General features: G+C 38.4%; 1 protein-coding gene across 1 annotated transcript; it reads right to left on the reverse strand.

Moving 5' to 3' along the window:
• Positions 1-431: 431 nt before the first annotated feature.
• On the reverse strand, positions 432-4,775 carry LOC110164165 (alpha-amylase-like). The gene is made up of 9 exons (XM_055151666.1): positions 4,579-4,775; positions 3,454-3,600; positions 3,107-3,304; positions 2,774-3,004; positions 2,319-2,452; positions 1,945-2,167; positions 1,688-1,809; positions 1,227-1,352; positions 432-783 (listed from the first exon to the last, which is right to left on the reverse strand). The coding sequence occupies exons 1-9, from the start codon at positions 4,744-4,746 to the stop codon at positions 594-596; spliced, it is 1,539 nt and encodes a 512-aa protein (XP_055007641.1). The 5' UTR covers positions 4,747-4,775; the 3' UTR covers positions 432-593.
• Positions 4,776-13,479: the final 8,704 nt, after the last annotated feature.

Below are 13,479 nucleotides of genomic sequence, written 5' to 3' on the forward strand. Positions count from 1 at the left end.
ACACGTTGCATAGGCCCAGTGTAGTACTCAGGTCTTTACTTGAGACTTATCTCATGGTTGTGAAACACAATATTTGTATATGTTTCAAGAGGAGGAGGTGGGGTCTGACCCTATAATTTAACTGTCCACACAGCAAAACCCTAAATGACCCAAGGTAAAAAAAAGACTTGTAAGGTCAGGATTAGAAAGTTAAGTAAGAAGTTAGTGTTTGGCTATTAATTAAGTAGTTATAAAACCTGAATTCTTAATGAAGTATTCGGTCATTAGGAATTAATACATTTTTCTTAAGTCTTCCTTTTTGTTTTATTAAGGCAAATGGAGGTGTAGTTATTATTAAGTGTTACTACAGTATTTACAGTGTTAATTTACAGTGTCAATGTGTGATTTACACTGAAAATGTTCAAGAAAGTAAACAATGTCTTGTATAGGGATGCTTTATTCGATTAATCACATTTACAAACAAATTGACAATAGATAATGTGGCTTCAATATGACTATTGCTTTGGGCTATACATCTCTGGACATGTTAATGTTCAAAAAGATTATGTGATATTAGGTTATGTGAGATTATGTGGGTGAAAACACGATGTCGTTCACAGCTTGGACTCGGCGTGAATGGCCACAAACGGGTCTTCATCCTGGTTGCTGATTTTGAAGTTGGCGCGTCCATCTGATCCCACCTGGATCTGTTTGCCTGTGCACCTGCCGTTCTCCTTCTGACCCGAAATCACGTCACAGTATGTTCCTCCGGGCATGCCAGTTTGCAGGGTCACGTCAAGGGCCCTGAAAGTATCACAAGGCACATTAGAGTAGAATACAATAACTTCAACGTCAAGCCTAGAGCATTTTGTTGCTGGAGATTTTAAAAAAAATGTACAGGTAAGTAGATGAGTACAGCTTGATTAAGTCCACCATAATTTCGTTGCTTTCAGATGTATTTAGTCAATACCTTTACGTGCAAAATCATAGATGGTTTTATATTTTTGTTCAGTCAACAACATAAACAAAGTCAGATGTAGGAAGTGTGAAGAGAAGGGGGGATAAAGGTGTTTCATGGGGAAATCCACTATTGAAATTCAAATAAATGAATACTGTGACGTTTGTGTGTTTAATGATTCTTTGGCCACACATTTAGTTTTTGTGCTTAATGAAAAGAACTACGCATACGCACAATAGATCTGTTCAAAACCACGACCATACTGCTCCATGAAATATGGAGGTCTCACCAGTCATCATTGTTGAAGATGATGAATCCGCGGTTGCCACGTCCAAAGGCGACCTGGTTGCTCTGGTTGTCCCACCAGTTTGAGTGAGGCTGTCCATTCACCACATTACGGAATTTCACCATGTTCCTGAGAGAGAGAGATAACACTAACTCATAGCATATTAACATTTTAATGTGTTTCATATTCAGCACTTTGAATTACTTTGTGTACAAATTGTACTATACAAAGAAACTTGCTTTGCCTTGCCTTATTAAATATTAGTGACCAGTAAGAATATTATTTATGTTATATATATATGTGCTCGTGGTGATTGAAGGGGCTGTAATCCCCAAACTGGAGGAGTGGTTACAGCAGATCCCAGGAATAACATCAGACATCTCAGTCCAGAAAAATGCAGTACTAGGAACAACAAAGAAACTACACAGATCTCTCAAACTCTGAGGCCTCTGATATACACTTACTTGATCTGCCTCCATCTGTGCTCACACACCCAGCCATTTCCACAGGTCTGGTCAGCGTTGATGGTAACAGGTTTGGTGGATCCGTCACTGTAGCTGGGAGGTCCAATCCAGTCATTCTGATCCTATTTGAAAAAAACACATGCATTTCAGCAGGTGCAATTTGTTTACAAGGCATTACTTCAAAATGATAAGGTTCCATCTGCGTTCTAGGTAGTTATACTAATGTGTACAGAAGGTATTCAGGGAGAGAGACAGACCTTTCCATTGACAAAGTTACGATCCCATCTGTAGCTGGACATGACCCTTGTGACGCCATAGGGGTGGGCCAGCATGTAAGCGGTGGCCATCTTGTAGAGACGAGGATCCCAGAAGGTGACAATGGAAGCTCCGCCCGCTCCATGTCCTCTCTGGTTGTCATGGTTATCCACAAACACAAGAGCATCTCCGTTGGGCATGAAACCCCAGCCCTCTCCCCAGTTCCTGACCACAAGACAACAAGGAAGCAGGTTTATGTAGAAAAACTGTTTATTTAAAAGTTTTTAATAAATACATGAACATACACTTTTTTTCATCATTGACTTTTTGTAGGCCAAACACTGATGGTCTATTATTTTCATGGTAAATTACATACCTGGTGTAGCTGAGTTTCTCTCCGTTCCACTTCCTGATCACATTTCCCAGTTTGGCACCATATTTGAACTCTGTGACTCGGCCCAAGTGGAAATACTCGCTGGCAGAGATGGCCTCTCCGCCCAGATCAATAACCTACAAGGAAAATGTTTGTTCATTATTGTTAACTCCAAACCAAAAGGGGTGGTAGTCAAATACAAGAGTTTCTATGCAATGTCTTGCTTTATTTATATTGGTAAGTAAGATAAACTTCATCTTGCAATCTGTGTGCTAATTCCCACAACTTTCGAAAGTAACATCCTTAACCATTAATTTCTATAAAATGTTTTGCAAAGTTAAACCTCCACCACCATTTTACACAATTTTAATGCAGGCCGGACAGATATATGTTTATGCAAGATTAGGTGTCCTTATCCCACAGAGTCATTCCTATGTGAGTAGAGAGGAGATAAGTACCTCCTGGTAGATGAAAGGTCTGGATCCACTGGAGAACCACTTGGTGTTGAGGTTGTGGAGGCGTCCGTACACATTCTGCAGGTCTCCAGGCCACATGTGTTTACAGGCATCCACTCTGAACCCAGCCACGCCCATGTCAACAAGCTTATTCATGTACTCCGCCACTTTACCCCTGACATAGTCCTTCTCCAGAGCAAGGTCCAGCAGACCCACCAGACGGCAGTTACGGACCTGTGGGAAACATACAATTACAACCATTGAAGATACAGGGAGACCATGCACAATCTGGTATTCAAAACGATGTTCACTACATGGTAAGGTTGATGTTGTTACCTGGTTGGGGTCGTTGTAGTTCTGAATTTCACCATTGCTTGTGTGGCACTTGTTGTCGTTGAAGTCCAAGCTGGAGTAGGGAACACTGGGGAAGTCTTCACGGGGAGCACTGAACCAGCTCCCACAGGAGGAGTGGGTGCCCTCTCCGCCTCCAGAGCCGCACATGTGGTTAATCACAACATCTACGTAGATGTTCACCTATAAAGAGAGATGTAAAATGTGTCCACTTTTGTTACACTTTCTAGCTTTTTCAATAATTCATTTTTTTCCTGTTTTAATATTAATATATTATATCTGACTATAATAAACAAACAAATAAGATCTGGACTTTAAATCATTTAATTTACCCCAACATTGTTGCATCTGGTGATCATGTCACGAAGCTCGGTCTCACTTCCTGATCGGGAGCAGAGTTTGTAGCCAATTGGCTGGTAGCGCTGATACCAGGGCCTCCAGGGGTTGCTCAAGATAATGTGCTCACTGGGAGGAGAAATCTGACAGGAGAAAATGAGCGGAGAGTTGGAAATCTGAATAGCTCAGGAGAATTGGAAAAGGTGCTGTGTGCCATGGATAGCACTTTCATTGCAATATCTAAACTTTAGTGAGTCTAAAATATATTGTTTATTTTAAGTTATGTTACACTAGTGAAGTAGCACTTTTATGTAGTTGTGTGTGTGAACAAGTCACTCAATTCCAAAATAAACCTGCAATTCTAGTAATCTCGCTCCATACTCATCTTTTTACCTGTTATTTTTTACCAGCAAACAAGAAGGGGCCCACTGCCGATCTTAGATGCACATCTACTTAACAACTTCTAATCCTTTGTCAGACCTACCATACCTCACCACTGCCTTAAAACCATTATAAATACCCTGCATTAGTCTGAATAAGTTATCGCCAACTCCAGACTTCCATATGCAATACCACAGCTTCTCTTCTACTCCCCTTCTGCCCCAATCACTTTTTCACCTCGATGAATACTCTGGATCACTTCAGAGTCAGTCCAGAACCTCTTTCTTTTCTTACTTTACATCTCAACTACATTTGGCAAATTCTTCAACTTCTAATTTAACTGCATGACTCTATTTCATTCTTTTTCCAATCCGCACTATTGTAAAACAGCTCTTTTTTTGTGGAGTATTACATTTTCGGTTTTGAATTTTACTTCAAAACTATGCAGTGTTTGTGGTTTTCTGTGATAAAAATTATAAAAATCTCGAACCGTGGTCACCTACCAACTGGTACAAATGCATTGGTCCTCTGCTTCTTTGACCAACACCAGCCCAATTTCCATCTCCACTCTTACACTTGACACTCTTGTACTGTACAATCTGCAATAACGTGTAGCCTGGACCGTCTTACTCCACACTTTATAATTCCTAATACTAATGGTATGGTTTAATTGTAATAAATATCAAATGTTTTGTGAAATAATTTAACATAATATTTATATGTGAAAAATGGAAACTCACCTGAACGCCTCCGAAGCCATTGGGACCAAGGAAGCGCTCACACTCCGCTGCAATATCAGCCCACCTCCACTCGAACAGGTGCACGATGGAGGTGCGTCCACTCTTAAGGTGAGGGTTGTGTTGGGCCACACTCAGCCCAAAAAGAGCCACCAAAAGCAGCCACTTCATCCTGCCTTTACCCACTGGTCCAGTGAAGAAGAAAAGACACCGGATCAGCTGCACACTTGGGCTCATATTTATTTGTACCGTCCGGATTCCATTCAGCCAATAAAAACACTTCTAATATTTATGTAAGATAAACCACCTGCATGGTTCTCATCGAAGTTTCCAAACTATCAAAAGACAAACTAAAAGGTGATATTAAATGGGGAGATTATACATTATTAACTAGCAGTCAACCAACTTTTTTCCCTGGGGAGCTATTTTTATTAAATCAAAGTGTCATAGAGCTACGCCTGTTATCAGTTGCAAGAAATAGCATCTAGACGAGTGACAGTTAAATACCTTTATAACATAAACTATTATCCATTTAATAATGCGCAAAGTTTGGCATATGATATGTACATTTACAATATGAACGACTAATCAAACTTGAATTATTCAGCACAACATAATTCCTAAATATTCTGCTACTTGGAAGGGGGAAGACAGCTACAGGTAGCGCTCGAGCAACTAGTACTTACATTTCCATTTTTCTTCTTTATTACAATGATGTTGCAACAGAGAAATGAAAATCTGTCTCCAGACTTTAGGTTTGGTCCAGTGTAGCTACAAGACATGCCTAAGTTAGCTCTGTTTAGGCTGCTGAAAATATCCCATAAATAAACCCTTGATTATGTACAATCTTGATAGAAAGGAACCATTTAGACATAGAGAGCCCAAACAAAACCAACATCCAAGAGGACAAAGCTGTTTGACTATGTATGATGTGATGGTCCCACAGTTAGCACTAGCATAGCTAAGACAGGTGCTAATATGACCAGACATGGGGGGTTTAATTAGGGTTGTCAAATTATCGCGTTAATTGCGATTAATTAATTACAGTCATATTTAGCGTGTTATGTTTTTTAATCGCGTTAATCTCATTTTTTATCTCTAACTTTAGTGTTTCTGTATGCGAGTTGCTTTATTATAAAACCTGTTTTTATGTGTTGTTGGGACAACAACACACACACACAAAAACACATTTATACATTTTTTTATTTCGGTAATTCCACTCATTGCCGGAAACCCACACAAAACGCGCGCAGTAAGAGCGATGTAAACGTCATGTAAAACCAGTGATCTCATATATAAAGCATTTCTCTATCAATAATATTTTTAATATGGTTAAGGAAAGACTGGACTTTTTATTGTCTTTAAGTAGACAAAAGTTATTATGTTCAGATTTCCTCATCTTTGCTACTTTACAGCAAACAGTTTCTTATTCATGGAGACTTGGGCTCAACAGCCAATTTGGAGAGATTTGTTAAACAATAAATGACTTTATAAAGTCACTTTTTTTGTTCTATATCAGTCTTTTGATCTGCCACAATAAAGTAATAATGAATTTAAATGAAAATACCTCAAATTGAAGCTTTTCTCAGCAATTTTTAGGTGAGATTAAAATGAGATTAATTAATTACAGATCATAATTAATTAATCTCTCAATTTTTTTTATCGCATGACAGCACTAGTTTTAACACAGTTCGTGGTAATATGAATGAGCAGGTCGTAGTAGTTTGTAATGCCTGCCATCAAGGGGGTGCCTCACTCCAAAATATAAAAGCTCAAGGCAGATTTTATGTGATCATTGGCCTCTTGTACAGTCCTATGTGTCCTGAGAGCAGGTCATAGCAAAGTGTCTAGTGTTCACTGTAGAAAAGGCCTGGGCAATTATTTTTTTACATAATATGAATTGTATTTTATATATATATATATATATATATATATATATATATATATATATATATATATATATATATATATATATATATATATATATATATATATATAAATTAGTGCTGTCATGCGATAAAAAAATGGAGAGATTAATTAATTATGATCTGTAATTAATTAATCTAATTGATCTCATCTTAATCTCACCTAAAAATTGCTGAGAAAAGCCTTCAATTTGAGGTATTTTCATTTAAATTCATTATTACATTATTGTGGCAGATCAAAAGACTAATATAGATTGTTGGAGCCATGTGTCTTGTGTGTGCATCACCTCTACAGGTGATTCACCTGTAGAGGGGGCCGTGTGGTAGGCTACATTAGGGAGGACCCCACCTGTGCTCCACAGGTGTTGCAATCTGGTGAAGCACACAGTTTGTTGACCGCCATGCTTGGCGTCTTTTTACGATTTTAGATTATTTTTATAATAATGAATTTTGGCCAATTAAGAAGCAATAAAGACTATTTTTATCTTAAGACTGGATTTGATTACTCAGACGCCAGAGACAAGAGAGCGCGTCACTTACTTTCTCCTTACCTGCAACTCTCAGCGGTCTAGTAGGATTTGGCCGCAACATAGATTTAAAAAAGTGACTTTATAAAGTCATCCACCCGCCCGCCGGCGGGCGATTTTCCAATAAAAAATGTTCACTCTGTATATTCACCTTCATTATTGTTTTCACTACTGGCATGCCATACATCGTTTGAAAGCTTAATTTATCAATAAAACAACCATATCATTCATTTTATGCCGTACAACGAGCCCAAAACGCTATAACTTAAAAATTCACATCATAAACAAAGAATAAGATACGCGTTTCTTACCTTTGAGCCGGTTCTGTCGGTCCAAAACGCGTTCAATCCATGAAAAGTTGTACTCAATAAGTCCGTAATAATCCACAGAAAAAGAATATCAAGTTGTTTTTCCAAAAAATAATTCCATGTGGGGGAATAATCCAGAAAATCGTCGTCCGTATGAGTGGATGAATCCGTGAATGAAAATATTATGTCTCTTCTCCGCCTCTTCTCCCGCTCTCACTTCCCTTTCTCTCCCGCTCTTGGGTACGCTTGTTTTCCTCACACTCTTAGCTTCAAAATGAGACCCTCCCCGCTGTTGTCGTTGCCGGGGTTTAGCTGGGACAAGCCGCTGAAGAAGCTAACGCACTCACGTACTTCCTGGCTTTACGCACGCGTCATCAGTTTGTTTACGGGAAATCTCTTCAGTCATTGGATCTTCCAGAAAGTGATTGACATATTGTTTTAGCCTATCACCAGAGCTTTCAAACGGTGGGTAGGACATGCAGATAGTATTGGAAACGGACGCGGTGTTTATACGCGCAGCCGAGAGACCATGAGTGAGACACAGAGAGCAGTGTGGCAGGTGCCATTGATTGCAGAACTGCCAGTCGGAAGACAATTTTGGTTACTTTTAGATTTTTTTTCTTGAGAAAACATGCCTAAAGCTCAGAAGAATTAGTATTATAATAATAACAATTATTATTATTGTTATTTTGGCACAAATTTGGCAATCTTGTGCCGAATTGTCATTTTGTATACACAAAGGCTCACAGCATCAAAACCCTTTGTCCTAGAGATCTGAAATTCTACACAGTTGTTGCCAACAACTTGAACAATGAGTGTAGTGAGTCACAAATGCCTAGTATGAAGTATGATCAAGCTAAGGCCTTTAGGTTTTTTTTTCGAAGCAAAAAAATACAATTTTTTTTCAATTTTAATTGACTGTACTGTAGGTTAAACAGCACTCACAGTCTTCATATACATATCTACAGAAACTAGAAGGTCTAAGCTTTAACATGGTGCCTCACACAAGCATGTGGGTTCTAAGGTTTTCTTTTTAATAAGCTATGACATTTGGGTATGTCTTACCATTGTGCACACACCAAAATGAGGCGGGTGGTAACAGGTTAACAAATCTCTCCAATTTGGCTGTTGAGCCCAAGTCTCCATGAATAAGAAACTGTTTGTTGTAAAGTAGCAAAGACGAGGAAATTTGAACATAATAACTTTTGTCTACTTAAAGACAATAAAAAGTCCAGTCTTTCCTCAACAGGAGGGATGGTGGCACTAGTAAATCAATACTTTAATACAATAGGATTTAATACCTACTCAAAAAAAAAATTTTGCAGACAGTGGTTAATCTGCAAGTTAGGCCTAAGAGAGGCCAGTTTCCTCAACCAACCTACCCCCTTTCAGACCCTACATATGGATTTTATTACTGTTTAGGAGTAATAGATGTTTTTCAAAATGGATTGAATCAGCCAAGCCTGATACAATCACAGTGGCAAAAACCCCATGTAACGACATTATTCCCACCTTGGGTATATCAGAAATCATTAGAAGTGATAATGGGACGCATTTTGTGAATAAGGTCATAGACTGGGAGAGCATCAAAATTACAAAAAAATTTTATTTAAATTTTAACAAAACACCTCTCAAATAAAAATAATGCAGCTTTAGTCCATGCATGATGTAAAATTATAAAATATGTTCATTTTGTAATTCCAAATTAGCTTAAACGGGCCGGTCAGAGCCCAGCAAAGGGACATATGTGGCCCAGAAGATGTACAATGCCAAGGTCTGCTGTAGACTGAAGCAGCTCTTCAGTAATGGTATGTTATGTGCTCTACAATTGGGTATAAAGTCAGTGTGAATTTGTGACACACTCATATTTCCGTCTGCACGTGTGCTCCTGCAACCAGCAGAGGGGAATTTCAGCGTCCAATCTTTCATGTGTTTAGTATGTCTGGGTGTTTTTATTACGTCTTACAGCCTTCAGAATCAAGTATTCAGGATGTGCTTTTACAATTGAATGTACAGGGTCAGCCAGCTGGATTACGACCAAATATCCAACTGGAGGACTAGATACAAAGAGATGGTGGCGAAGACACCCCAAAGTTAAGGAGGAATAAACAAAGAAAGTGAGGGAAAAAGGAGGCATCAGAGTTGAGCTTAGAACACAGCGACTTGGACACTTTCCCTTCCCATCTTTCATTCTTAGGAATGTACAATACATGCAGAATAAACTTGATGAACTACAAGACAACATCAGGACCATTTTGCCAGGATCATGCTTTGGAGGTGAGAGGGAAGACTGGACCATAACTGCATGCTTCTCCTACCTACATCTAAAACTATCTTTAAAAGAGAGAAGGTCTGGAAAAAAGAGGTTAAACTTTGGTCTGAGGATTCTATTGCTTGTCTACATGGATGCTGACTGTACAGATTGGGAAATGTTCAAGGACTTATGTGACAATATTGAAGAATTCATTGACATGTTGTGAAAATGTGGTTGTTCCTGCTAACACCATCAAAGTCTAACCTAACAACAAACCTTGGACGTCAGAAACTGTGGAACAGTGTAATGAGGAAACAAAGTGCTCTTAAACTCAGATGATCCACTGGAAATAGAATCAGACAAATTAAAAGTTTAAATACTGATTGCCAGGGCTAAACGAAGATTCAAATCCAAAGTAGAAAACAAATTGGCACAAAAAAAATCTTGGTTCAGCTTGGACAGGCATAAAAGATATTACGGGTGTCCACCAGCCTGAATACAGTGACATTATTATCAAGGGCTTTACATCAGATTTGGAGATGCAAATGCTTTTAACAATTTTTACCTCAGATTTGATTTTGTTGAGGCCATAGGGCAGGGGTGTCAAACTCATTTTTGTCGGGGGGCCATATCCAACCTACTTTGATCCCAAAGGGGCCGGATCAGAAAACTCATGGAATATATACCTCAAAAATAACAATAAGTTCAAATATTTGTGCAGAGAAACAAAAATCTATTACAGAAATCTTTTTAAATTGATGAACTCTTTCTTTTACAAAATATTATATTATTATGAACAACCTGAAACTTTAAGAAAAATGTAATTTCAACACAATGTTTTAACATGAACTTGTATGCAAATAGGAATAAGTAAATTTTTCTTGGAAAATCCTGCACTTGGCGTCCACTTTTCTCATTTTTGACATTTTGTTGATGAGGGTGTCACGGTCAACAGTCAAAACGATCGTCCTTTAATAGCATTTGGAACGAGACAAGTCTTCATTTGTGCTGCTCTGGTGGGAGGAGCCACGTACAGAGGCAGTGGAGACGCTGCTATGCTAAGCACCGCAGAAAATTACCAATATTTTAATTAAAATATTTAAGTTGAAAATCACCCAAGGGCCAGATTAAAGGTCTTGGAGGGCCGGATCTGGCCCCCGGGCCTTATGTTTGACACCTGTGCCATAGGGGGTCTTAAAGCTTTTACCCCTCCTGTCTTACCGTACAGGATGGCCACCATCTTGCAGTAGATAAGAGGAGTGCTGAAAGGGCATTTCTCTCCAACAACAAAAGCCCTGGTCCAGATAAAATGTGTGGCACCTTAGTGAAATATTGTGCACAACAACTGGGGACAGCTCTTTAGGGACAGCTTTTCTCACTAACAAAGAACTACAACAGAGACTGAATGTCAATATCTGGCTGAAATTACAATAATGGTCACTGCCTCCGTGTGTCATTTAATACCATTAACTCTGTTGTGAATCCACGCATCTCTTTGACTGATGCTACTGTTTCCAACTGTGAGGACTTTTTTTTTTACACTTTTTTGTTGACAAAGTGGTATCTTGTGAGACAAGTGAGCTGTCTCAACATCTGTCCAGTCCAGGCTGTTAGTGCTCGGCAATGTTTGACCAGTTTGAACCAGTCTCACAGATGTGATCAAACAAATAAGAAATACAACCTGTACTCTGGACATTTTCAGATAGCTGAAGGAGATGTTTGCCACTCGCTGCTGTTTTTATTAACTCTTGTCTCAGCTAAGGAGACAAGAGTCTCTTAAACATCCTGTAGTGAGACCCATTCTCAAAAAACAAATCTTCTATCAAATTTTAGACCTGTCTCTATGTCTCTTAGACCTATCTCTTTTATTTCAAAGGTTCTTGAGAAAGTAATTTTTATTCACTTGCAACTGATCTTTGAAAGCAACTCCAACTCCAAAAGAAAATCTAGTCTAGCTTGAGATCACGACATAGTTTGCACTGTTGAAAGTGCACAGTGATATTGCTCTGTCTGTTGATGTGAAGTACCCTGTGGTTCTTGTTGTGTGGGAATTAATAGTGGCTTTTGATACAGTAGGCCATTCAGTTGTCTCGCTTTAACCATTATGTTGCCTTTTGTTACACTGCACGTGGGTTAGATAGAACATTTTCTGTCAGGACTGGGGACCTGTCCTCCTCAGATGCCTCACTGTTCTGTGGAGTGCCCCAGGGCTCCATTCTGGGGCCCAGCTATGTTCACTATACAGGCTGACACTGGAGTGAATTATTGCGAGGCACAGGCTCTCCTTTCACTGTTATGGAGATGACCTGCAGATTTACTTAAATGTTTCGTGATAAAAGCGGCCCTGGAACAAACTGCCCCCTGGCATGCACACCATCACAGACCTCACTGATTTGGTGTGCATGCCAGGGGGCAGTTTAAATTCAGGCTAAAAATTTATTTTAGGTTTTAACACTCAGTAATAAAGTGACACTTTGTTTTATTTAATTGTTTAATGATTTTTTAAATATATGTAATATATATTTTGTGTTGATTTTATTGGAAATCACTTTGGTAACCATGTGTTTTGTATAGGGCTCTATAAATAAAGACTGATTGATTGAATTGATTTTGGGGTCAGATACAGCATCATGTGAAAATTGCTTTAACTGTGAGTGTGAAGAAATCAAAATGGTGAATTTAATTTGTCAAACCAAACATAAGAAATATAATTTATAAACCTTAACTAAGACAAATGATAAACAAATAAAGCCTCACAAATGGAATATTGTGTCTCTTTTTCAGTGTACTTATCTGTGTGCCTTGGCTGAATGTTTCAATACTGGTTAAAAATTACCCCTCTTGGTTATACTTAGGTAAGATACAGCATTGAATAAATAAAATCAGTTTGTTCCGAATCAGTGGCCTTTCCCACCAATCAGGATCAAAACTGGGAAGGTGAGGCTCACCGCCCATAGCAGCCGAGATGGTTTTGACTTGGTTTCCACCCAAAACCGCCCAACACACATGAGTCTTCCCATGGCAAGCACACAATGTTTTAATTTTATTATATATATATATATATATATATATATATATATATATATATATATATATATATATATATATATATATATATATATATATATATATATATATATATATATATATATATAAAATGGTTAATATTTTATATTTTGTAATTTTTTATTTTATTATTTCAGGGGTGTGTATTCTGTAGTTTCCTTAATGTCCTGATAACCAGTGTTTTAGGGATAATTTGGTAATTGGTGTCTGATGATAGGGATGCACCAATCCAGCTTTTTCTGATACCGATATCAATACTCTCCAATACCTGATATTAACCAATACCAATGTAGGGATTGAGAATGGCCTTTTTTCCCCAAAAAGCACAGTTACAATTACATAAAACAATAGGATCCAGACAGATTTGGGTTCATTATGGGCCTACTTTAACTTATAAAATGTCACCATGTCCAAAGCACATGCTTACTTAACATATCTAAACAGGTTAGAGCATTCGGCTGTGCTCTACCGATTTGTTCAAAGTTTGTTTTTCACTCTTAAGGTTCCATGAAGATATCACAGAGGTAAAAGTCATTAATCATGTTTTTAGTAACTTTAGAGCCTCCTCTGTCTGAATTTAAGCTGCTCTGGTTGTTAGCTAGTGTTAGCAGCAACAGTGGCGTGCAGAGGACACTTTTCACTGCATCAGCTCGATCTATTCACCAAATCCGATCCAAGGCGATACTCAAAAAAGGCTAGACCATTGACCAATACCAGATTGGATGAGAACATTCTAATCTGATGCTGCTATTCCCCATTTAAACTGTGTGCATTTGAACTTCGACACTTTGGGCATTTCCTTTGTACAGTCGTTTATTGGCCAC

This window comes from Boleophthalmus pectinirostris, unplaced genomic scaffold (genome assembly GCF_026225935.1).
Source record: "Boleophthalmus pectinirostris isolate CB_2022bp ecotype Guang Dong unplaced genomic scaffold, ASM2622593v1 HiC_scaffold_16, whole genome shotgun sequence".
Classification (NCBI taxonomy): Eukaryota; Metazoa; Chordata; class Actinopteri; order Gobiiformes; family Gobiidae; genus Boleophthalmus; species Boleophthalmus pectinirostris.

Coding starts and splice junctions, on each gene's coding strand:
- LOC110164165 (XM_055151666.1), bottom strand. CDS start 4,746: ATGAAGTGGCTGCTTTTGGTGGCTCTTTTTGGGCTGAGTGTGGCCCAA. Junction 3,005..3,106: donor ACTACAACGACCCCAACCAG/GTAACAACATCA, acceptor TGTTTCCCACAG/GTCCGTAACTGCCGTCTGGT. Junction 2,168..2,318: donor GAGAAACTCAGCTACACCAG/GTATGTAATTTA, acceptor TCTTGTGGTCAG/GAACTGGGGAGAGGGCTGGG.